The 25,397-nt window shown below is 46.8% G+C and overlaps 2 protein-coding genes across 3 annotated transcripts in view; both read right to left on the reverse strand.

Annotated features, from left to right (window-relative positions):
• The window catches only part of wnk4a (WNK lysine deficient protein kinase 4a), a 53,881-nt gene extending 36,479 nt beyond the window's left edge, over window positions 1-17,402 (reverse strand). For both annotated transcript variants that reach the window (XM_086140191.1, XM_086140189.1), the window contains exons 1-4: window positions 16,341-17,402; window positions 1,143-1,315; window positions 765-985; window positions 473-630 (exon numbers count right to left, since the gene is read on the reverse strand). In XM_086140191.1, the coding sequence (XP_085996317.1) occupies window positions 473-630; window positions 765-985; window positions 1,143-1,315; window positions 16,341-16,943 (1,155 nt within the window). In that variant the 5' untranslated portion in view covers window positions 16,944-17,402. The remainder of the gene's footprint in view (window positions 1-472; window positions 631-764; window positions 986-1,142; window positions 1,316-16,340) is intronic.
• Window positions 17,403-18,684: 1,282 nt separating this feature from the next.
• Window positions 18,685-25,310, reverse strand: vps25 (vacuolar protein sorting 25 homolog). Its single transcript, XM_086140192.1, has 6 exons — window positions 25,223-25,310; window positions 22,819-22,964; window positions 21,666-21,719; window positions 21,455-21,543; window positions 20,489-20,564; window positions 18,685-19,515 (listed from the first exon to the last, which is right to left on the reverse strand). Exons 1-6 carry the CDS (start codon window positions 25,267-25,269, stop codon window positions 19,403-19,405), a joined length of 525 nt encoding a protein of 174 aa, XP_085996318.1. The 5' UTR covers window positions 25,270-25,310; the 3' UTR covers window positions 18,685-19,402.
• Window positions 25,311-25,397: the final 87 nt, after the last annotated feature.

The raw sequence follows: 25,397 nt of genomic DNA on the forward strand, positions 1-25,397 counted from the left end.
AAGTAATCATTTTCTAAAATGATAAGAGTGGATATGGACACTCTGGTGGTTGGTTTGGAAAACAAACTAGCGGTTCAGACAGACATTCTGTGTCTCGCCATAGGTCATGTCAGTTTTTCATTCAAACAAGAAGGAACCAGTGGGACTGGATCTTTTCCCTGGTAAACACACCGGCAATTAGTGAGCGAAACGTGCGCGATCTTGCGTCATGATTATGGTCCGTGAACAGGGCAGTGGCCAGATTGTGGTACATTTCTGGAGCCTGGAGCTCGTAATGAACAAAACAGCCTTTAATAAGCCAAAAAAAAAAAAAAAAAAAAAACAGGCTCTCGTTTCTCGGCGGGTACCGCTTCTTTCCGAGGACACGGGATATCCAGATGTGCACGAGGCCTCCTGGGTCCAGGCGGGGGAGCGCATGTAGACAATTACATTAAACATAGGGTGGAGGCCCAGGTGGCCTACTCTTACTCACACTGGTGACTTTGCGGTAGATCTGGGCTGCGTTTTGGCACTCAGAGTAAGGGTACTCGGAGGTGGCCATCTCTAGGATGCACATTCCGAAGGCGTAGACGTCCACCGCTTCGTCGTACTTCTCCTCGTACATCTCGGGAGCCATGAACTCTGGCGTTCCTGCGGGGTAGAAAGTTTAAATTTCTTCAGAGTGACGATGAAAAGGAAGGCATACAAGTGAGAACTCGAGTTCCCTTCTGTTGGAGTGACGAGTTCAATGATTGTAGGCGGTTCCACGCTAAAAGCTCACTCACCGATGACACTTTTAGCAAAGGAGGCACTTTTGAGCGTGGCCAACCCCAGGTCTCCGATCTTGACGGAGCCGGTGGGGCCGGTGATGAAGATGTTGTCGCACTTGAGGTCCCTGTGGATGATGGGAGGGGTACGAGTGTGCAGGAAGTGAAGCCCCTTGAGGATTTGGCGACTCCAGCGCTGCAGAAGCTTCAGCTTCATCTCCTTGAACCTCTTCAGGTATCTAAAACGAAAGGGGCGCAACGAGAAAAGCTGTCTAAATACGGCAAAACAAAGCAGAAAGAGGAAGCATCACATAGTTCCAAGGCTCAGAACTCTCCGCACGTCCACAGGCTACGTATCCACGACTGACCTTACGGAAAGTAGTGCGTGGCACTCACGTTTTGAGCGTCCCGGAGGTCATGAGCTCGGTCACCAGGATGATGCACTTGTGGCCCTTCACCGTGGACTTCCAGGAGTCGTGGAAACGGACGATGTTTGGGTGCTGCAGCCCCTTCAGCATCTCCACCTCCTCGCTGAAACGCTGCCGCTCCGCCTTGGTCAGCTTCCGAGTCTACGATCCAGACGGGCGATTGAGCGTCGAGGGGAAACAGTCGAAAATGTTAACGAATACAGAAACATCGTCGAGAATTCAGCGGTGAGTCATACTTTGCTGATTTTCAGCTAACAACCTAGCCAAAGTTCCATATTAAAAGAGACGCCCCCAACAGATCCCGAACTCTTCCAGCATCAGTAAGCAATTCGGTAGTTTCTCCCAAATACAAGTCTTGTTCTTGTTTGGGTAAATCCGGCAGTCGATTTCACTGGATACCGAAAACCTCCCGGCTCGAACACAAGACGTCAGTAACCCCATTTTTTTAATCCCTCCTACAATTCGCTAACGGGGCCGGTCGTTTCTCCAGCTGTGTTCCGATCAGTCGTGACCTCAGAGTTCTCCGAGGTCTGGAACCGTCTTTGTGATTCTCTTTACGGTTAAACGAAGCGCATCTCAAAGCAACTTTTTGTTATTCCGCCCATTGCGTCATCGCGTCATTGTATTCTTGTTTTGATAAACGACTTTCTACATCACGCAATCATCCAGGTGCACACTTCTCACACAATACCAGATCATAACTACGTGGCGGACGTGCACTCACTGTCCGTGGCAATGCACGCTTAGAAACGCCGTGTCTCAAATCCCAGCTCTTCGAAGAGCGAACGGGCACCTCTGATTACATAAGCTAGGAGAAGTAAACACATACATGGGACCAATTTGATAAATCGCTGTTACTTTAGCTAATGAGCTCGCTGCAGGAGTGGAAACCACAGGGCCGTCCATCTGGGCGACCCCTCCGGTTACATAATTGCATTTCTTTTCCAATAAGGGGGAACTCTGACTTAACAAATTTGAGAAGGAGGTTTCCGAAATCCATGTAAAACTGAACCGAACTCTGCAATCGCGCCGGACGAACAAAGGCATTTTTGTGCTTCCTCCGGGATGAATGGCCCAATTTAGATCCTGCTGGAGTAACTCTGTGGTGGGTGGTTAGTGGAAAACTCTCAGGAGACTCCGGGACCATGAGGCATGCATTGAGGTGGAATTCTGGGAACGAAAAAAAAAAAATTAAAAAATCATCTCCGCATATGTTTGTGCTTACAACCAATTCCAGCGCTAGTTTCTGCCTCCTGATGAGGAGGTACCTCCGCTGCTAGCGCTAAGCCGCTGCATCAAAACAAGAAGCCGCTTGTGCGAAGCTACACAAAGAAAGAGTCGCTTTACCTGCGAACGTCACCGACTCACATCTTGAAAGTACCGAGTCACACCGGCATCGTCGGGCTCTGAATATTAGCGGCCGTGCGTCTTTCAAATAATCCAATTTGCACTCCATGCAGGTGTTTATAGCAAATGACTGTCCTGGAAAACAGGCCACGCATCACGCCGCGGCTGTTTGCGCGCCAGCCAGGCTGAGTGAGTCAGTGGGTTTATGGGTTGAAGCGCCATCTGGATATTTATGTATCTAAGCGCAGCGACATCCAACCCCCCGTAAGGAGCGCTTCGCCTCCCGCCAAGAAGTTGCCTGTGCAAAGAGACTGTTTGCGGAGCTGAAGTCACCGTGAAAGTTACTCCAAAAACCCGTCTAGTGAGCGGCGACGGTGGACACAACTGAAAACTGATTGTCACGGCGCTTCCGGATAGCCGAAAGAAATGGCGTAGCTTTTTGACTTCTGCGTTTAATCGCGGGCGTTGGATCAGTACTTCCATGCGAACATAAACCGTGACGTCATCTCCGTGCGAGGGGTTACCACGGAAAGTGAACGGTAATTCATGGTGCAGCGAATACAAACAAATGTACACCGAATCGCGTCCCTGCTTTCACGACCACCTGGGTTTTTTTTTTGGTTGTTTTTTTTTTTCCCCGTTAGCTTTGTCACGTTTCAGGTGACTCCACCTATCAGACGCTGTCTTCTTCCCCGGACTCGCTGCTACCCTCGCCTTTAAAACTGTTCGCGGAATCCCGTTTTGTTTCGCAATACAGTGATCCCTCGCTAAAACGCGGTTTACTTTTCACGGTTTCGCTACTTCACGGATTTGCATCGTGCACATCGTGCAAAGTCACTCCGCTTCTTGCAGTTTAATATGTACACACATGTAAAACAGCTTGCCAAATTTACATTACATACGTGCAAATTCTTTTGCAATTTCGAGTTTCCCTAAAACCCATAATGTTTTAAACGCGGAAGATGCTATTTATTGCAAGTTAAACTTCTGGACATGCTAAGGGAAGGTAAAAGCTATGCGGCTGTAGGTCGGCATTACGGAATTAATGAATCTTCCGTTCGTTCCATAAAGAAGGAAGAAAAAAAACATAAGGACGACAGCAGCGATGTATAATAGAGTATTTAATTGTATAATAATTGTAAAAAAAAATAAAGGTTTCTACTTCCGGATTTTGCCTATGGCGGGTTCTTTTTGGAACGTAACCCCCGCAAAAAACAAGGGTACGCTGTAAATAAAGCCAATAATAAAGGGGTCGCACGACACGGCCTCCGACGAGCAGCGGTAATTTGAATACAAACAAAGCTTCCATGCAACTTCAACCGCTGTCACGCGTCGACAGCCATTTCCAAAGAACGTGAATCATTTCATAAGTACAGATAATCATAGTTTCGGTATGACTTCACGACACCGCAATATTATTTGACGGGCCCCGAGGGACATTTAGTAAAGACGAGATCATCTGTTGACAGCTGCGTGAGGCTTCTATCGAACTTCTACCGCACATCCCCACACGGAAAAAACCCCGCCAGAAAACATTGCATAAATCCTAGGAAAGCGATGGAAGGCGGGAGCGGTAGGAGGGGGAGGGGGGAAGGGGAGGACATAGCATAACAACAAACTGAATGTTTTGAGAAGACAAGTGGGCACATCCAGAAGGAGAGAACAGCCGGGATTCAAAAATGTGTGAAATGAGCCTCAGTAAAAGTTTTATTCCAATATGACTTCTTCCAGCTGGATCGCATATTCTTACCCGTTGGGAGATGTGCGCTGGTGAGTAGGGGGTCTGGAAATACTCGGGCTCGTTGCCATGCAGCCGGGAGGGGGCTTACATAAGCAGTGTTGATGGTAGAGGAGTCGCTGGTATTAAGAAGTCCCTGTCAGCGCCCCTATTATGACAACCAGGACACGAACGCGGCACGCCGGCCAACCAGGTGGTGCACGCCTTATTACTCGGCTTATTACTGGACTGAACAGTTCGCATTGTCCCGATGTTACACTCTGACAGGTACTGTAAGTCTGGCCAAGATTTGAGGAACATCCAGTCAACGCGGACAGCCTGCGGTATCTCCCGGAGCCTTGAATAAATAGTGAAAAGTAGGCCAAGCGAAAAAAAAAAAAAAAAGGATTCAGTCATATTTCTTATAGCCCGCAGGAAACGCCGCGGAGGGTTAGAATGAGAGTTTTTAATGCATCTTTTTTTTTTTTTTTTCTAGGGGAGGGGTTGACCGATATATCGGTCAGCCGGTTCCAGCAGCTGAAATAGGGCTTTTAAAAATATATCGATGTCAACATAAATACGCTCACATGAGGCCGGTCAGTTAATATCTTGACGCCGAGCTGGCAAGCTAGCAGTTGGCGAGAAACGACCTCATAAACCCCCGAGACATCACTCCAGATCCAGAAACCGTGCACAAGGCCGACTGTTGATTGTTGCAGAGTCAGAAAAAGTGAGAATAATTCCACGTCCAACTTGACCCGTTCATAGAGAGAACTTTCCCTCCTCTGAACACCACTTGGTTTTCCTACCTGAGGCTATCACACTTTTTAATTCCTCTCCCTTCAGCGGCAGGGAATCTCAAAATCTTAAACCTTAAAAAAAAAAAATTAAAAAAAACTTACTGTAAATTGTAATAATCTATCTGTATATATATATAGAGAGAGACATATATATTCATAACTGTGCAATATTTCAAAACAGCTACATGTTTAATATTTTTTCATACTCTTGTGTCCTTATCTTTCACTTGGTACTTAAAACCTTAAGACACTTTAAAGTCTTCACTTGTATTTCTTATTCCCCCCCTTTTTTTTTTTTTTTAATTTTTTTACGTTTAGTCATAACTGTGCAATAAATCATTTCATAGCAGCTACATGTTTAATATTTTTTCATACTCTTGTGCACTCCTTATCTTTCACTTAGAACTTAAAACCTTAAGACACTTAAAAAAAGTCTTCACTAGTATTTCTTATTCTCCCCCCTCTTCTTTTTTTATTTTATTTTTTTTTACTGTTTAGTCATAACTGTAATAATTCATTTCATAACAGCTACATGTTTGATATTTTTTTCATACTCTTGTGTCCTTATCTTTCACTTGGTACTTAAAACCTTAAGACACTTTAAAGTCTTCACTTGTATTTCTTATCCCCCCCCCCCTTTTTTTTTGTTTTTTATTTTTTTACTGCTTAGTCATAACTGTAATAATTCATTTCATAACAGCTACATGTTTAATATTTTTTTCATACTCTTGTGCACTCCTTATCTTTCACTTAGAACTTAAAACCTTAAGACACTTAAAAGTCTTCACTTGTATTTCTTATTCTCCCCCCTCTTCTTTTTTTATTTTATTTTTTTTTTTTACTGTTTAGTCATAACTGTAATAATTCATTTCACAACAGCTACATGTTTGATATTTTTTTCATACTCTTGTGCACTCCTTATCTTTCACTTAGAACTTAAAACCTTAAGACACTTAAAAGTCTTCACTTGTATTTCTTATTCCACCCCCCTTTTTTTCAATTTTTTTTTTTTTTACGGTTTATACAATTTTCTACTATTATTCATTATTGCTATGTTTTTCTTGTAACTCCGGCACAACCATGTCCTTCGCAAAACCGCCGCAAAACGCACGGCCGCACGTGACGTTAACGGGCTTGTCATCCAGATGCCGACGGCCAGAATCCCTCCCAAGACGGGCCAGAGGTCACACACACCTTCCAACGGCGGAGCGGCGGCGGCGGCGGTGGCATCAACCCCCCCCCCGCCTCCCGCCTCCAAACCTCCTTCTGTCCATCAGACGCAGTGACGTCGGACTCGCAAAGTTCTGGGATTGAGGTCAAAGGCAAGAGAGAGAGACGGGCGTGACCTCATGGCACAAAGACCGACAACCCCTCCGACTTACTGACTGACTGACTGACATGCGCGCCGTATAAACACGCACGTAGGCACCGAACGGCGGCACAGTGTTGCATTTAGATGTTTGTAGGTGAGAACTGAGGCGCCTGTGTGCCGTTTCCAAGGAAAACCTGACATGTTCTGTAAATGGAGCGGGCAGAGGGAGGTTAGCCATTAATCTCATAAGGATTGAGGACTCAAACTGGCCTCTGACTGCCGCTCTCACACCGAGAGCCGGACCTGACTCTTGGCGCCTTGTTAATTACCTACCACGTTAAAAAAAAAAAAAAAAAAAAAAGACCCAGAAGAAAGATAAAGCCGCCCGGAATATGTCGGCAGGACAGCGAAAGGCGGGTAGTCTCCTGCAATCTTGCATCACCGTTTCTGAGAGACCGATCTGTTTGTGATCCGGGAGATCCGGTATCTTTCGTCTGTTTGCTCTTTTATTCTTAACTTCTCTTAACCCGTCTGCTGTTTGCGTTCCGTAGCTCTCCGAAGCCCCCGGGTTAATGAGGTCCCTGTAAATCGGGAGGCCTTCGCCTTTCAGGACGGGTGATTTTTTTTTTACAATCCCGAGCCACCCGGTTCTGCCAGCGCTTTTTATCAGGTGCAATTTACGAAGACACACACAAAAAAAAAAAAAAAAACGGAAAGAACGTGTTTGTCGGAGGTGTGAAAGAGGCCATGGAATGCTTTCAGCACCAGATATGACGGTATACGGTTTCTGGCCGATAATTCTTCAACAATACCTACTTTGTGTTGCTAAAACGCGCCTCTCCTCGCGTTCTGTGTGCGAGATAATTCAGAAAAGCGACTCACCCGTCTCATTTAAAGTTACAAAGATATGAAAAGGAAGCGGTTTCGCTCAATCGGCTCAATCCGACAACGAAAAACCCCGCGAGGGAAGGAAGCTACGACGGCATTTGGAGAAAGCTCGGCGAGCAAACAGTTTGTCCTCTCCGCAAAAACGATCACAAGACGCCCCGAGGACGCGGGCGTTTTGTCTCGGATGAGAAACACAACGTCGACGCCGGGTCAACAAGCGACTTTTTGGTAACGGGTCGCTCCGTCTATGTCGGTTACGCAACCGCGGTGACAAACGACCGGCGCGGTTTTCTCCCGAGTTTAAAAACAAGGACACGGGAGGCTTCCTTCCCGCACATCGGCTCTACTTTATCAGCCGGCCTTCATCAACTGAGCTCTATTAGCGGAGCAGCTGCGTGGGGATTTCAACGAACAGCCGACCAACACATGAGACTCTTCTCTAAAGGAGCGACATACAGGTCACGGATACTGAAAACTGCGTGAAATAACAGCCTCTTTTGTTTCATCTGTTACGTGTTCGGTTACGAGAAAAGGCCGAAGCTAAAGTACGGGGCTGTAAAACCAAGAATAAACCCTTGCAGATCGTTTCTAAATCTCTGCAAGACCTGGACCCGTAAATCTGCAAATCCTATAGTAAAATATCATATGTTGAATACACGGCCGGTCTAGAAATGAAGACATTCTGCAGCTCCTCTCTGCAGAATGTAAACAGTGATGGAGTTCCATTCAATGCTTTTTTTTTTTATTTAGACGCGGTGCAATTTTAGGTAAATCACAAATCTCCCAGGTGGAGCGGTTAGTCGTCCATCCTGACGGGCATTTTCGATCCCTTAATCCCAACGGCACCTCGGAGTTTCAGCAGACTTGATAGGGATTAGGGATTAGCCCCGCAGAATGAAATACGGCCCGATGACTTATTTACCAGTGGGTCGCCGAGCAAGTCGGGTGAATTCCACGTGGCGGAAAACTGTGAACCAAACTTTAAGTCTTGCCTGAGGCGTATTATTGCGTATTATGCAACACTGAAATAAGCTCCATTTTCATTACGTTTACATTATTTGTGTTGAATACTTTTGGTCACTGTACTAAAAAGGTGACAAAATACGTCGTTATCTCAAGTATCTCTCGCTATGTATGCTTTGTCGAAGCATCGGATCAAAAATCCAGGAGTCGGAAATGCTCAAAAGAGCCGGATTCTCGAGTTTTGTCGTTTTCGGACGACCTCCGACCTTTCGATTTAATGGAAACAATCAGCGCTAATAGCCTTAATGGTCGTCCAAATCACCCCAAACATAAAGACGATTCACGGCGGGTCCTGAAAGCTACGCCTCCGGCGGGCAGGACACTTCTGGCGCCGCTTTCTCTAGCGGTAACTGATTGACAGTGTGGGGCTTTACGGTGTTTGCACATACTTCTTTTACGGCCCATTTTAGTGCACTTGAGCGTCACATCGGCCGGGTTTGCTCGGTGGAAAGACGGGCGGGGTAGACGAACTCCGTATCTCAGAGCTCCCTGCCTTTCTGGCGAGTGGTTTTATAATGACGAAACAGTTATTTATTTCCCCCCCCGGTTAAAAGGGTGATTAATTACGGGAGCCCCCCCTTGACGTTTGTTGATTTTAACGTCAGGAAAGTCGAATTGTAAACACAAATTTATACGAAAGAAACTTGGCGGCTATTTCAGAGCCGGGTAATCGGGTGGACATTTACGCCTCCCTCGTGGAATCATTGAATTTATCGATTCCAAATTGGTTTCGAAGGTGTTTTTTAAAAGCACCGGTTAAATCAGCTGATTACTTTCCGCAACTTTCTCGCTGAGTTATAATCCATTTAATCACACGTCATTAACCGAGACGGGCTGCTGGTGTTTGATCCGTCCCGATCCTCGAAGCTCCACATGTCGGAGGCATCAAGAGGGACCGCTTTCAAAGATTTGCCGGGAAATCCCGGTATATTTGACTTGAGGTTTGAGCGGGCGAATCCTTCTGAAGTTGCAATGACCCCAGGCTCTGCAGGGAAGAAGACCCTTTTTCATCTCAAGCCGTCGTCTTACTTTTTTTAAGACGTTCGGAATCCTCGAATATCGCTTGAAATTCCGAGTATCTGCAAAGAAGCACACGCCTTTTTCTTTCATCCGCCTGCCGTTTGGTAAATTCTTCCCGAAATCTTCCTGTCGCCGCAATCGGACGTGAATTTCTTCACTTGAAGCCAATCTTTCAAGAGGATTCTTCAGTTCTAATGACCTGCGAGGAGTTTCTGAATATAACTGCGGGGGTTTTGGGCGGGTCCAGGTCTGTTGGTCTGTTACGAAAACGTAAAAGTCGATCAGCAGAAAGAAAGTCGAAGGGGTCGTTATGCTAATGGGGGTGTCGTTTGCTGCGGACAACAGAGCAACTTTTCTGGGATTAACCCGGAACAGGAAAAGGTAAAGCCAGGCAAAGGAGTGACACCCGTTGGATCACATGGACGATATCGGAGGCTGATCCTGATGGTGGCTGTTTTCTGGTTGTCTGAAGGGTACAGAAGGTCCGGGTACTTGAGCGCAAATCCGTCTCGGTATTGTTCTCAGTACAGTGCTGTCAAAAGCTAAGACAAAGATGGCTTCTTTGACGCCCTTGTCCTTCGGGTGTAGGTGGACCATGGAGTCCTGAAGCGTTGGGCACACGTTTGCGTGGAGCTGGTCTCTCCGATGTAAACGTCTTCACAATCCTCAGGGCAAGCGACAGCATACACAGCATTCTCTATATCTACCTGGGTGTTCTGTCCTTTGGGTGCACCAGTTTTTTGGTCTCAGGGTGTTGTGGGGTTTGAAATGTTGGACACCCTTCTGAGTTTGTCCGAAACACCAGCAACATTTGGTCTTTTGAGGGGAGAGGGCGTTGAGAATCCAATTAAAGAAGAGCATGAAGCGAAACAGTTTGACCGCTGACCGCTCCCGATTGCCGAGTCCTTTGTGCGAGTCACAAGATACGGCCGTCGATAATTTCATTATTTTACAGGCTCGCTTGTTGGTTTTCTTTGGAAGGGCAGCCGTGAGTCACGACTGTAGATCGTTATCCCAGCAAGGCTAACTCCCATTGGGTAAATCTGCAGAACACTGAGTTTTTGAGGCGCGCTTGAAGGCCTCTCTGGCAGGTGAAAGAGTTTCTTCGGACGTATCAAACATGAGCTAAGATGGCGTGTTGACTGAGAAAACACATTACGGTGTTTTTTGACGACCGTCCCGCAGGGGGGGGGGGACGGCGGACCCCCGGACATTTTCTGGACGGCAAAGGCGGGGGGGGGGGCTCACCGTGCCGCGCCCCCTCCCTTTAAATCCGAAGTCCCGGGTTTGTTTGGGAAGCGGGACCCTTTCGTTGCGGCGTGACCACGTGTTTTCCCCCAAACGAACACACACAGGCTAACACTGTCAATACTGAAAACACTGCAAGAGGGGAATGTTTCTCCGCGAGTCCGCCGCTCGCTCGTCGCTTTCTAGAGCGCCGCTGTTATTTCCGGGTCCCGAGGTCAAGCCGGCGGGTCGCGAGAGACCCCGACCCCCCCCACTCATTCACAGAGGGTGCTAGAATCCCCAAATACATGAGAGGAACACAACAGAGCAGGGTTTGTAATGCGGTAAAAATCACACAGTACAACCGAGGGCCCGGCCTGAGGCCGAAGCCAGTTCTTTGTTTTTGTTGCCGTTTTGGGCGTACTTAAACACAAAGATGATGTAACTTCAAACTGGATTGTGTGTGACCATGTTTTCTTTGCTTTCCTTGTTTTTTTTTTTTTTTTTTCCCTCCCCCGGCCTCCCCGTGCAATGTTACACACCGTGAATAGTTTCGACGGTCCTCGGCGGACGAGCGTAAAGGAGCTAATCTGCGACACACGTGATTCCGGGACACGGAGAAGACGAGGGGTCGGATATTAAGGTCATTTTAAAGGGTTTCTGGGGACGACCAGCGCACTGGAAATGTGAAGCGGTGACTGTAAAATACAGCGGGTCAAATGGTACTTCAATATAGAAATAGATATTTTTTTAAACCAAAAAATATGATTATAATGCACTTTCTAGCCTACTGTTTTGTCAGTTTTCTATACATTTTGGATTAATTCCCTGCTTATTTTCAAGTGACTTCCTGTAGGCCTACTTAAGGCTGGAAGTTTATAGAATTATTTCATATTTTTAAAAGATATTTTTCAATCTATTGCACGTGCAAAGCTGCATTTTTCCGGTTTAAAAGAAATCAGAATGACTAATCAAGTTGTTTGAACGGATGTGGGCGGTAATGTTAAAAATAAGGGATAGAGGTAAGAATAGTCGGAGCTGCTGCGACAGGGCTATCTTGGAAAATTAAATAAAGTTGATCTTATGTTATCTTAATAATGACAGTTAAAACCGGAAATATAAAATGAAGTTATTATAAAGGTATTAGCATTTAGCGATACATAAACATATATATAGTTGAAGAAGACATTTAACACAGGGGGCGTTTCGTGTATCTTTGACCCGTTCCTGTCGATGAGAACACCAGCCTATCCCCCGCGCACGCACTTACTCGGGATATTTATATTTTAAAACACAAGTATCAGTGTGTATTTACAACTCCCAGAACAAACGTGCACACGGGAGGCCCAGCTGTTCTGGCGCGTCCACATCCCGGCCTCGGCAGGACGCTGACATGCTACCGACGGCAGCCAATGAGGTGCCGCTATCTAGTTTTAGCGACGCGGGTCATTTCTCGGGAAGCAATCGTCAAGGGAGCGCACATTCAGTACGGAACGATGTTTTGGAGGCGACACGGCGCGGCGTTCCTCTCTGAGGCAAACAAACGAACAGCCCGTCGCGTCACCGTGACGTCACGCCGAGCGGAAATGTGGGCTATCGTCCCGGGCCTCCTTCACTTTCCCCTCCTAGAGCGCCGGACGGCCCCTGATAAGCCGGCTCTCGGAGCCCCGTGAGGCAAAAGCAGCGCCGACGTCGGGACTGATAGGGAACCCGGAGCCGGCGTTAGGTCACACAACACAAACCCGACTCAGATAACGGGAAACACAGCCAGGCTTTTTACGAGACGCAGGCGAACACGAGACGGCACGGCACCACAGTCCTCGGCGGCTCCGGTGCCAAAAACCTGTTTACCGTCTTTTTTTTTTTTTTCTTCTTTTTTTTAATATACGATCGATGAGTTTAAGTGGAACTGGGTGCGAACGGTGGAACGGCGAGCGGAAAAGGAAAACACTGAGCTCACTTTCGCTGCGAAGGTGGCGCTTCCAAGTTTTGCTGGAGTGACGCAAGTCTTCAACCCCCACCCCTGCTGGCCCCCCCCCCCCCCCCTTTGCCCTTCGCTAACTCTGTCTCCGTGACACTAATGACATTTACATAAATTGTTGCTAGCTCTTCCGCTAAATACACCTAATGCGAGTGCAGGTTGATTTACGTAACTATGAGCGCCAAATCTTGAAGGAACAAAATCCCGCTGAAGTATCGGCGGAGCATTTCAGCGCCTTTTGCAGACACTTCCTATGTCCTTTCCCCGTCATGCGGCGAAAGCAACACCTTGACGTGCTAATATTAGCCTTCTCTCCTCTAAAATATCAGTATCTGCTCAAGATAAGAAAAAGAAAACATGTTTGAAGCCGTCATGGGGCAGGTTGAAATGAAAAGCAGCACCATCTTACATAAAATATGACCCTCCCTCATCAACAGTGATTGAGCAGAAAATACAGGTGACGGTGAAGAAGCAGGGATTAAGATACTGTTGTGTTTTATTTAAACACATCCATGCATGTGTGTGTTGTTCCCAGGGAGCCGGAAACTGACTTTGAATATGATCAGATATTGTGTAACCGATGCCCTTTCAAAAAAGGCCGGCACCAAAGAGGATATGAGCCTCGGCGCTCTACTTCTGCAGGCGGAGCCGCAGGAGTAATAACGACGGCGCGGGAGCGTGACGCTAATGATGACGGGCGAAACGGCGCCGGGAGGAGGACGCCGAAAGAGCGGACGAGAAGCAGCTGCAGCGCGTCGACCGCGGCTACCGCGCAGCAATGGCTCATACATATTTTATCACTTCTGCATTTCCGTCAGAGCCGTCGGTCGCCCCCCTCCGACGGCGCCCGAGTCACCCGTGGGTCCGAGGAGGGGGGTGGGGTTGCTAGGTAGCCGCCGGCCGGCTGGCAGAGGCCGCGGCGAAAGCAGCAACAGGTGATTCTGAACTGACGGCCCGTAAGAGACGCCGAATACGGCACTCCGGGCTGGACGGGGTTTTGTTTTTGGAGAAAACTCCGGCGTGAGACGTTCGCTGACCTGACTGTTAATACTAAACTAAACCTTGTCTTTTTTTTAACTTAAAAAGAAACTCGTCTCCTTACGGCATCCTCGCCGTAAATGCTCGAATATTTGTGAATTTCAAGTCGAATATTTATTTTCTTTTTCTATCTTTTAAGAATTTCCAGGCCATTTATGATTATTTCTAGGGTCGTTTCTTTTCCAGTATTTATCTCAAGGTATTTGTATTAAATTATTACACAAGCAGTTGTGGTTTGTTAGGTAATTGCTTGACATCTTTTGGGGTGATTTATCGCTAATAGGCGGCTAATTGTCCATTTACAATTTCTACAGTGACATACAGGACTGTCTCAGAAAATTAGAGTATTGTGATAAACTTCTTTATCTTCTGTAATGCAATTAAAAAAAAAAACGTTTTCATGATATTCTAATATTTTGAGATAGGATTTTTGAGTGTTCTTAAGATATAACCCATAATCAGCGATATAAAAATAATAAAAGGCTTGCAATATTTCAGTTGATTTGTAATGAATCCAGAATGTATGACAATTTTTTTTTTGTAATTGCATTACAGAAGATAAAGAACTTTCTGAGACAGTCCTGTAATGTTAAATTACTCTTTACATTTCTTTTTTTTTTTTAAATAACATTCACATAATGGTCTTTCTATGTATCTCGCTTGTTAACCTCTATCCCTCCCTGTCCAAATACCTCGCCGATAAAACGTCCGCGATAGGTAAACGTCTTCGCCGGGGCCCGTGTTGTACCGTCGCCCCACGTCGTCACGGATGAAGGAGTCGTTTACATTTCAGTCCCCGAGCACAAAACGTCCCCCCGGAGGCCGCCGCCCACACGCACCTGCATTTGTGTAAGACATTGTGTAACATTCAGTGCGTGCGTGTCGGTTTCCTTTAAAACCCGACATTTTTGCGTAGCTGCAGGTTAGCGCTGGAGGCGCTGCCATGCACGATTAACAGGGTTTAAGGCTTTTCTAGCTGACCTGTAATGACGCACCTCCAAATGCTGCTCCATCAACATTACGGGAGCGATCGTGTTTAGCCACCAGAGGCTTTGTGTTCATTTAAGCGGTCGCTGGGGGGGGGGAAGAGGGGAGGGGAGGCTGATTCCGGAGTCTTTTCTCGAGGTTGACTTATCACAACACTAACCATATCAACAATGGCCACCTTTAAGCTCATTAGGAACGATTAAAGGAGCTTAAACCGGCTCAGGTCTGAGGGAAATACATGAGATGGTGCGCTTGTTTCCAACATGGCTCCGGGCAGCACGCGTTAAAAAATAGCAAAAAAAAAAATACGCACTTTAACAGTGTTTTAAAAGTCACTGCGAAAACGGTGATGGACCCCCCCGCTCGGTGTTTGTTTTGCCTCGAGGCCACGAAGCGCCAGCGACAGAAGCTCCTCCGACACCTGCCGCGGCACCAAGTGACAGGTGGGGCTCCCGAGGTAAAGACTCCCCCGCCTGCTGTTGGAGGAGCTTGATCCTCCGGCGGGGAGGGGAGGGGAAGGGAGATTCACCTCACCCTCTTTAAACCGGGAGCGTTTGAAACCTGCGCCTCCCGCAGAGCTCCCACGCGGCACAAAGACTCCCTCTGCGCCCACGACCGGCGGGCGGATCGAGGGGAGGCGCGTTCGAGTCGCGGCGGTAACTTGAAATGACTCGCGGCAGCAAAACATCCTTCCCCCACCGACCCCGTCCACCATTCCTCCGGCCGTCCTCAGCACGAAGCTGCAGGAGCAGGTTGGAAAAATAGCGGAAAAGGGTAAAGCGGCGAGGAAATGGGAATAGATTGATGTCAACTGACTGGAGGGAGATGAATAATCTGTCTTAATGACAGTGTTAGTAAAGAATAAAGGGGAAATTGAGTTGTAAATTCTGCTTTAAATTCATGCACGGCGTGCACGAGGGTGACTGTTGGGGTGGCTTTAAGGCCTAAACCTTTAAATCCTCCACGGCGTTATCGAGATCAGAGCAGTTCAGGCGGCAGCTGTCGGTCCGCCCCGCGATAACACCTGCCAAATTTTTCCAGCCTCAGTTTCTCGCTTTTGTTTTGGTGGTTTGTATTGTTTTCTACACGTTTCCGCTCAATTCTCGCTTTCTCCTCGTTCCGTCGTTTTCCCAGCCGACGGAGCCGAACCGGTCGCCCGACTTTTTACGCGTCACGCACCTCTTCTGGCCCGCTTGTGCAGGACGGAAACTTTCCCGAGCACAATCGTCCACAAATAGCGACGTTGGCTCACGAAGGGTCCGGATCGGTGACTTATTGCCGGGGGCGCCGGGCGTGCACGTGAGGCGGCCAGAGAGCCGGCCAGGCCCATTGTGTCACCGGTTGTTAATGAAAACAGAGATTAGAGATGGGGGCGGATCATGGCGAGCAGCGTGGTTCGGTCGGAGCTGACAGGATGACCCCGGGTTACCGTTTGCAGAGCCTCACACACACACACACACACACACACACAGAGAGCCTGATTCAAGGTCAGCAAAGAATAATATACAGAAGATTAGCTGCTTTGCATCAACCCTGCTGTCCGGGAGTTGGGTTTGGGGGGGGGTTTAAGAGCAGAGTGGTGCAGGAAATAAGAGAAAATATTAGCCAATAGCTGAGCAGATTTGGTTTCGGAGAGGGGGTGAAACCTGGATTAGGGGTTTTTTTTCAGCGGGGGTTTCTTGTCCACCCCTCTGTCTCACCGTGCACATGAAAAACAGAATGATAAAGTGTCTGCAGAAGGGAAGTGGTTATTTTTTGGTGCATGTGTTCCTAAAAACCATCTCATTTCTGATTGCCTTGGCCCCTCCTGGAGGTGTGAGTCCTACCTGGAGTTCGCACCAGGCCACCTCCACGGTGGTCTCCGTGTCCAGCCCCCGGTACACCGTCTTGAAGGACCCCCGTCCGATCTCGATGTTGAACTTGAGGTACCTCCCGTCGGGCGAGGTGGCCACGGCCTTGGTCTCCGCGTCCTCCTTCTCCTCCTGCTCCCACTGGCTGTCGAAGGCGACGCGGGCCAGGATCTTCACCTGCTTGGCGGGGGCCAGCTCGCCGTCGGAGTCCGAGCTGCCGTCGGGGGCCCCGGGTCCCGGGCCGGGCTCCCAGCCGCCGCGGGGCGGCGTGCAGGAGCTGGCGCCCGGGCTGGACACCGGGGACGGGGACGGCGGGGAGTCGTCGGTCTTCTCGTCCTCCGCCCGGGCCTCGGGCAGGGAGAGGATGTTCTCCGCGGACCAGGACAGGGCTTTGGACAGCGCGCCCCCGTACAGGGAAGAGTCCAGGTCCATGCTGATCTTCTGCAGCCCGTACGAGTTCCTCCGGGCGCCCAGGCCGTGCGTCCGCAGCACCGGCACCCGGGACAGGCACTCGTCGGTCAGGTCCAAGGGGAGGCCCGGGAAGCCGCGTCCCGGTATCTCCACCTGAGCGTGTGACATCGCGGCTTTGCTTGTTTGTTTTAATTTGTTATTTTATCCCCCCCCCCCCCCCTGCAGTCGCTTGTTGATCCGATAAAACTTTTACTTTTCCATGTTGTTGACACCTGGAGGGGACGCGACTCAGCACTCTGCAACCGCGGCTCTGGAATTCAATTAAAAAGATACAAAATAAAAAAAAAAGAAAACGCACAAACTGTAGTTCCGAGCGTTCATCACAGCTTTGCGGAAATAAAACGCACTTTCAACGCGTCTCCCCCCCCCAAAACCCCGTCCGGTAATCCGAAGCGCGTCGCCGGTGTCCCGCCGCAGGAGTCCTCAGCCATTACCGCGGATGGAAGGACGGCGCACGTCTATATCTACGGGGCCGCGCGTCCCTGCGCGCTCCCGATGCGCGCTCCCGACACCCTCCTTCGACGCGCACGGACGGCGAAGACCGGCCAATCGGAGCGCGTCCGTGGGTTTTATCAAAAAATAAAAATAAAAATACGTGACATTGACAACAATGCGGTGACGCGTTTAAGAACCCGTAGAATAAATCGGATTTCTGAGATTTCCGGACGTAAGGCGTTGCGAAGGTAACGCGTTACTGTAATCGCGTTACAGCTGGGACTCGACCTCTCTTCTTCTGAAGTCAATACTTGCAAATGATTTCAGGGTTTTCAGGGCATTTATTGAGTATTTTTGGATGGAAATTGCGGGATATATATTTATAATGTCCATTTGACTTCTCGGTTATTTTGTCATTTTCATCTATTAAGTTCTTCCGTGAATTTCCACGTTCAGGTGCTTCTTGAGCAAATCTTCGGCTTTTTACGTCTCTTGTTTTCAGGTAACATCAAATGTCGTTTAGTTTTAATGACTTCAATTCATTTTTTTGAGCAATTTCTTATCGTCAGACCAGCTCTTGTTTATTTGAATTAATTTCAGTCATTCTTGCTTTCCTTTTTTCAATTCTTTCTTTTTTCATTTGTAAATATAATGTCAAAGGTCATTTGTTTGTATGTGGCTATGAATAACTGCCTTGGTGTCTTACAGCAGAGGTGTAACCTGACACTGTATTGCAAGAAATTCTGCAAAATAATATCAATGAAGGGCGACGATACTTTTCCCTGAGCTGGTAAGACTCCGAGATGTTTTTGTTCTCCAGAAATAGCTTTTGGAAACCACTCCAAACACTTTTAGTTACCGATTTTCAATTTCATGTACCAATAATATCAGCGTTGAGGAGATCAGATCCAATAGTACTGATCCAAGCACTGCATTGGCTTAAAATCAACACTACAAGAGGATTACTGTGGCGTAAATCTATCCATTTTGTTTCTTTTGTTGCGTGCAGAGGTCCTACCTGACTTAGCGTGAATTGAAAGGATGATGAGTCACAACACGGTCCTCTCCTCCAGATCTGCCGTCCGAAGCAGCGCCACTCGGAGGGGAGGGAAGAGGACGCTACGGCGGGCAGGCCCGACCTGCAGGGGGAGCCGCGCTGCTGAAACAGGACACCAACACCGCCATGGAGGCCACATTCAGGCCCCACCTGTTCCAGGAGGGAGCGCGCAGGCTTTATCATCACGGCCGGAGCCCCCCGGGGCGCCGTCCTTCCACGCAAGCGGGGACACGAAAAAGCGCGGGCCGTCCGATTCCGCCGCTGCCGCCGCCCTCCAAATCCGCGCGCTGACGTGACCTTTGGTGGTTAAATCAGGGCGGCATGCGAGCGCTTAAGGCGACAATCCTGGCCACAAGGTTAGCAAATTTCTCGTTTTATTTTCCTACGGAACAGGGAATAAAAGAGGCCGAGAACGGACGGGAGGGGGGGGATAACAGGGGAGTCACAGTGGCTACTGCACAATAAAAAGGATGATGGCGATCCGTACGTGACGTCCGCTATTAATACACTCAGCTGAGTTGAAAAGGGACTGGCTGCCCAGGTTTCTGCAGGTTGTTCCGCTTCTGCAAGTGTTTACTCTCACAATAACAGCCCGCCTGGCATTGCGCTCTGGTTCTTCCCGGCGCGGAACAGGGAAGCGCCGGCCGAGCAAAAGGTCCGGGACCTAAACCGTACAGCTTTGACAGCAAAGAAAATGGCGTAAAGAGGGTAATATTTACATAAAAGAACAAACAAGAGTAACAGCCTGGAGGGGGGAATTTCCCAGAAAGTATTCAGACAAAATCGCATTTAGTTTCTTGATAGAACCTTTGCACGTGTTGCCTTTGTCACGGTCTAACCCCCATCCCGTTTTGAAATATCGGTTCCCTTCCCTTCCAATACAAAGATGCTTTTAACTTGGATGGATCTCACAGCGTCAATAACAGGACCGGCATCCTCCGGGCTCCGGGTCGAAAGGCCGCCTTGCGGGGGCTTTATCTTCAAAATTGGCCTGTGAGGTACAGCGTTCAGGGCTCCCAGACAGAGGGCGTGATTTCAGCACCAGGTTTTTTTTTTTTGTTTGTTTTGTTTTGCTTCAGAAGAACTTGACACCTTTCCCCCCGTCCATGGTGATGATCTCCGCCTTGCCCTCGGTCTGTAAGGCCTGCAGGGAGCGCAGCAGCATCCACTCCTCCAGACCGTGGAATTCTGGACAGACACGTCGAGGTCTATGTCAAACAACAAACTACAGCTATCCATTAAATCAGGCTTTTCGCTGATCGGAAATCTCTACGGATCAATACTTTATGAGCTAAAGATCTGATCGGAGGAGCCCGGCGTTGTGAAGACGCCAATGCCTGGTTGAAAGTAGGCCACGACGTCAAGAGTCTGGCGAAAGCTAAATCTAGCGTCAGTGCAGCGCGACCTATTAGCATTAGAAGTTTTCAACTTCTGTCTGCAGGGAAAACAACTTTGTCAGCAGCTGTTTGGAACAGACAGTCATTTGTGAAGTGTTCAAATCATCGCTAGTTGGGAGACAGTAATGCGATAAGCCAATTATTTACATATACACTGCTCAAAAAAATAAAGGGAACACTTAAAAAACACATCCCAGATCTAAATGAATGAAATATTCTTATGAAATACTTTGCTCTTTACACAGTTGAATGTGCTGACAACAAAATCACACAAAAATGATCAATGGAAATCAATTGTATCAACCCATGGAGGTCTGGATTAGGAATCACACTCAAAATTAAAGTGTAAAAACAAACTCCAGGCTGATCCAACTTTGATGTAATGTCCTTAAAACAAGTCAAAATGAATCTGTGTTGCTTCCTGAGTGGACACTATGATTTCACAGAAGTGTGATTGACTTGGAGTTACATTGTGTTGTTCAAGTGTTCCCTTTATTTTTTTGAGCAGTATATATATATATATATATGGATAAATCTAAAATGTCCAACGTCAATATGAACTGCGCTATTATGCTAACGTTTTTGCGTTGTATATTTTCCATTCAATCATCAAATACATTTCCTTGTGTCTTTTCGGGTACAGAAATCTCAAAAAAATTACATCATAAAGAGGAAAAGAAAAATAGGTCGCGTTTAAAAGAATAAATATGTGTGCAGAATGTCAATATGCTTGTCTGAAAAAATTGAAACAATTCTTCCAATACCTTCTCCTTCTGTGTCATCGCCGTTGGACAGGTCATAAAGGGTCAACACGTCGTTGTTCATCCCGTTTTTTGACACCTGGAATGCGAGAAGACAAAGCGTCCGTCAGCGGTTCGGCGGTTGTTTTACGACCTTTTTCAAGGTGAGAGAGGTTGCGTTGCTCTGGGACAAGTTGAATCTGCCGAAGCCCGAAGGATGGAACAACAAGAACATATTAGTTTATTTTTAAAAAGTATGTCAACGTTCACCGTTGAGGGTGGAGTTACAAATCCTCGACTACGGGCCGATCCGAACCCTCGGCCGGTTCAATGTCTTCCGCCTACATCTATGAATATGTTCGATTAAGAAATAAAGGTCGCCATAAAAGTTGCAGAGAAGTAGGTCATTTCAAAGTTCCACTCTGTTTCCCGCCTCCCCGCAGCCTCGGACTTAGCGGAGCAGAGCGAGTATTTAGTTTTGCGAGCGGCTCGTGTTTACAGATGCACCCTGAGGCGGGCTCCAGGTGCCAACACCGGTCCGGGTTCGGTTTCAGCCGGGCGACGGCGGTCGCTCGGAACCCGCTCGGACCGGTTTCGGTTCCCCCTCCCCCCCGACGGCGGTGGCGGCGCCCGCATCGTCGCCGAAGTGCGTGAGAGCCACAAAACGAAGACGCCGTCCCACTTCCTCCTGGAGTGAATCTCGGTACAACTTCCCAGAAGAGACGACTGTCACATTACACACATTCACGGAGGACCTCGCATCTGGTTTCCAATTTATCGTGATCATATCAAATTAGTTTTATTCACGATCAGATCCCTTGCGCCTGCTGACCAGGTGGAAGCATGTGCCGTACCGGTGAGTGTCGTTTATGAAACAAGCGTAAAAGCGGAAGGGTTGATTTATCGCCTGCGTGGACGCGTCCTTCTTTCAGCTCTTCTCTTATCAAACCCCGAGCGGCGGACAGTCCGTGCCTCCGTTGGATGACTCACCCACTGATATATTAACTTGCCCCACTCCTCTGGCCGTCTCCACATGACTAAACACCTCGACTTGTTTTTATCCAGCCATTCAAGGTTCCCTGAGGTCAGACCACACGGGACACACACACACAAAAACAAAGAAAAAAAAACAATGCCCGTTAGCGCTCGAATGAGTTGTTCATGATCGGAGCTTTGGGGTATCAGCTGACGGACAGTTTACCTTTTTTCCGCAGTTCCTCAAACACCACCTGAATCGCCTCCATTGACAGTTTTCCTGGGATCCAGTTAAGGGCTTACCTGAATGAACATCTTCATAATAACACTCATCGAGACTTTTTTGCCAGCTTTCCGCAAATAAAACCAAGGCACTGTGAAGCTGAACGTATCTGTGCTCAATTACAGACTCATATTTTGCACGTTTAATAGAAGATTTATGGAAGTAGTGAGACGATACGAAGTTGGTTGGAGTGAGAGATGAGGATCCAGAGAATAGGGTTTGATGGAGAAGGTTGATTCACTGTGTCGACCCCTGAAGGGAAAAGCCCAAAGGAAAAGAAGAATAGGAGCCCAGCTGGACGCCAGCGTTAAGGTCTAACGCAGTGGTCCCCGATCTTTTTTGGGCCAAGGACTAGTTTTATGAGTCTAGCAGATTGATTCCCTGTATTCTTAATAAACCATAAACTGTGATTAATTTTCAACACCCACACAGATTGAAGTGTTTCTATTCTGCCTCTCGATTGAAGCTAGCTCTCTTTTGACGCTGCTCGATTTGTCCGTTCGAGGTTTGTTTGTTTTTTTGACTTTTACAAACTCCAAAATGGTCTCAGCTGAGGTCTCCAATGCAGAGCGGAAAACAACAGCGATGCAATAAATCCGCAGGGTCGACCATCCAGGGGCTTTTGCAGTGTCCTATTATGCCATGATGTGGGACTCTCGGGGAGGCGGCGCTGGATTAAACTAATTAAACACTGATTATCAACGTCAGAGATGAAGTTTGTGGAGCTTCTCTTTGGGAGTAACGAGGATCAGGAATGAGTCCGTCAGAGGTGCATGTTAGATGTTTTGGAGAGGGTCATAGAAGCCAGACTGAGATGGTTGTAAAGAGGAGGAATAGTGAATATATTGGTAGATGAAGGAAGACCAAAGAGAAGATTTATAGACGTAGCGAGGGAGGATATTACGTTAGTTGGTGTGTGAGATACGGAGAATAGATGGAGAAGAAGAAGACGATCAACATGAATAGCGTCGTGAAATGTCTAGTTTTACCACCCCGTAAAAAGAGGCAGGCGGTAAACGACTGAGGAGGAGTTATAATTCAACAGCCTTCACGAACACGGGCACCGATATGAAAAGCGACAAACCCAGGAGGATACGTTCTATCTTTTTGTTGTGGAACACAGGGCTTTCCTGAGCCTCCATGACATCCAGCGTGTAGAGCTTGTGATGGCGGCAGTAGGACAGCGCCAGGAGGCACCACGCCGACAGCTGCTTCTGCCTCGTGTCGACATTGGGTTGTAGCCTGTCCACAAAAATAACACAAATATATTCAGTGTCTCGGACAGGATTAGGATTCTATAATACAAAGATACATTTGAACGACAAGCACTTCCCATGAAATAATCAGTCAAGTTTTTACTTGGAATCCCTGCTCTGCTGTTCAGTATTAGGCCTCTGCTAGATACACACACTTGCGCACACAAGTTCCTATAATTACTTTTCTTTTGAATTTTTGTGTAGTTTATGATCATTTCATCCTTTACGCTCACTGTTCTGTTTTTCCCTCAATTCCTTTTGTCGTTTTTTTTTTTAGGTTAATTCTTGTCGCTTGTAGAATTTTGTTTTCCTCCTGACTTCCTTCTGTTCAATTCTGAGTAGTTTAATTGAAATATTAAAATAATTTCTGAATTGTTTGGAGTTATTTCTTAAAGCAGTCATACATCTCGTTTTTACATGACTGATTAAGACATTAAATAACTTCTTACTGAAATTAATTTCTCACTGACTGGCCATTTCTTGCCGCTTTTCAAATGAATGATGAAACGCGTTGGAAAATACACTGGATTTTCTGTCCCTGATCTTTGAGAAATCCTGTCTGATGAGATGAGAGCTGCAGAATCAGTGATTTTTATGAATCTTTTTTTTTACCCTTAAGAATTCATGATATTGCTATTTGTTCTTGTGCCATTACTTATTTCGGCTTCTGCTAACTTTTACTCTAATAATCTGTCAGCTGTTTTCTCAAAGGACCGACGGCTAAATAAATGTCTGCACCTAATAAAAGAATAAATAAAAATGTGTATCACGGCTTCCCTAAGCCCAAGTTGACCTCTCCTAAATGCTTGCAAATATGACATTGTAAACTTCATGTTGTCAAAATGGGGGAAGAAAGGAAAAGAAATTGGTGATATGATTAGCAAGGATCTCCACTTGTGTTATATTTGTATTTAGCGTTGCAAATATGTCCTCCAAAAAAACATTTCCTCTTTTAAAAAGTTGAAACACACTTCAAAACGAACTAAGATGTTTAAAGAAATGCCACACAAATATCATGTCAGAGTAAAGGTATCTATCGAGGGGATTTATCCGAAATTGTCTTGAAAAACTGTCCGAGTTTACATCCAGCAGCAATTTGTACGTTTTATGATGTTTGGGACAACGTGTGCCAACGACACACTGCCAATATAACACTGCATAAAGTAAGAGTCCACATCACACAGTTTGTTCTATATTAGACAGATTAATCAGCGTTTCAGGGGAAAGAAACCACTGCACGGTGGTGAAATACCCGATACTTATCACGCATGAAAACAGTTTCAATAAGCACCACTTGTGTTGATGCTGAGGACTCTATGAATAGAACCTGCAGAGTCATCCACTCAGACTTCAGCAAAACATAACGTTCACATTTGGTATCACAAAACGACTTAAGATAATGTTCCTCCTATTGGCTCAATATCTGCATTAGATTAGAAATTTCAGCTGCTGAATCTTTATAGGAAATTTAAGTGATAAGAAAAGAGGAAAAAGGTCGATTGCTTCCGGGAATGTTGTCAGCTGAGATATTTCTGCAGACAGGACACAACAGACACTTACTGTTAACATCGGTGACTATCAAAACACTCCAGTGACTGATAAGAAATGTAAGTGGAACACTTGTATAAGACAAAATCATCTTGTTGGTTCTTAGTTTGGTTGTTTGCTTGTTTTCTCTCAGCTCTAGGTGCAAATATATGGCTAAATGTTACAGGAAGACAATCTGCAGAAAGCAAAACAATCCACACGCCCATTTCTCTCTCTCTGCTTGTCTGAAAACAAATAAAGGTAGTGATTTAGTGAGTGAGAGAAAATAGAAGGGACAGTCGATTATGTTACACAAATGACTGTAAATTTAGATTAGAATATCAGTCTCAATTTTCTTTGGCAGTGTATTGCAGATCTTTGGAGCTCCGAGTGAGAACAGTGAAAGCAGCTAGCAAAACCCTACGGTCCACTCTCACATGATTAAATGCTTTAATAACAACGGTGTTACGCAGTTCCGTGCAAGTAAGATTTAAATATTCACCGAATTTAACCGACTGGAAATGCCATGTAAACTTTAAACAGCCATCACTTGAGAAAAATTACTTCCTTAGCCGGGGCTAACAGGTTTAGCCAATTAGCAGGCTAACAGTATGCTAGCTCATGTAGCAACATGCTTTGTTACGATGAGAGAAAAACAACGAAGGTTTGAGAAATGAGCGGAATTTTCCTCGAATGGTGTTAAAGATGTAAACTCACGTGAAAAACGGTGGGAAATTATACTGCCAGGGCCACTCAAAACTCATTGCAGTCGATTCGGTGTCCACGGATGACAGTTTCCGGAAGCGAGTGCAACCGCTAAATGATTCCGACTACCCACACCCAGTGACAACAACACACACAAAAAAAAACCAAACAACTTACAAATAAAGTA

Source organism: Fistularia commersonii, chromosome 32, assembly GCF_037954325.1.
Source record: "Fistularia commersonii isolate RoL2024-O1a breed Wild chromosome 32, RoL_Fcom_v1.0, whole genome shotgun sequence".
NCBI lineage: Eukaryota > Metazoa > Chordata > Actinopteri > Syngnathiformes > Fistulariidae > Fistularia > Fistularia commersonii.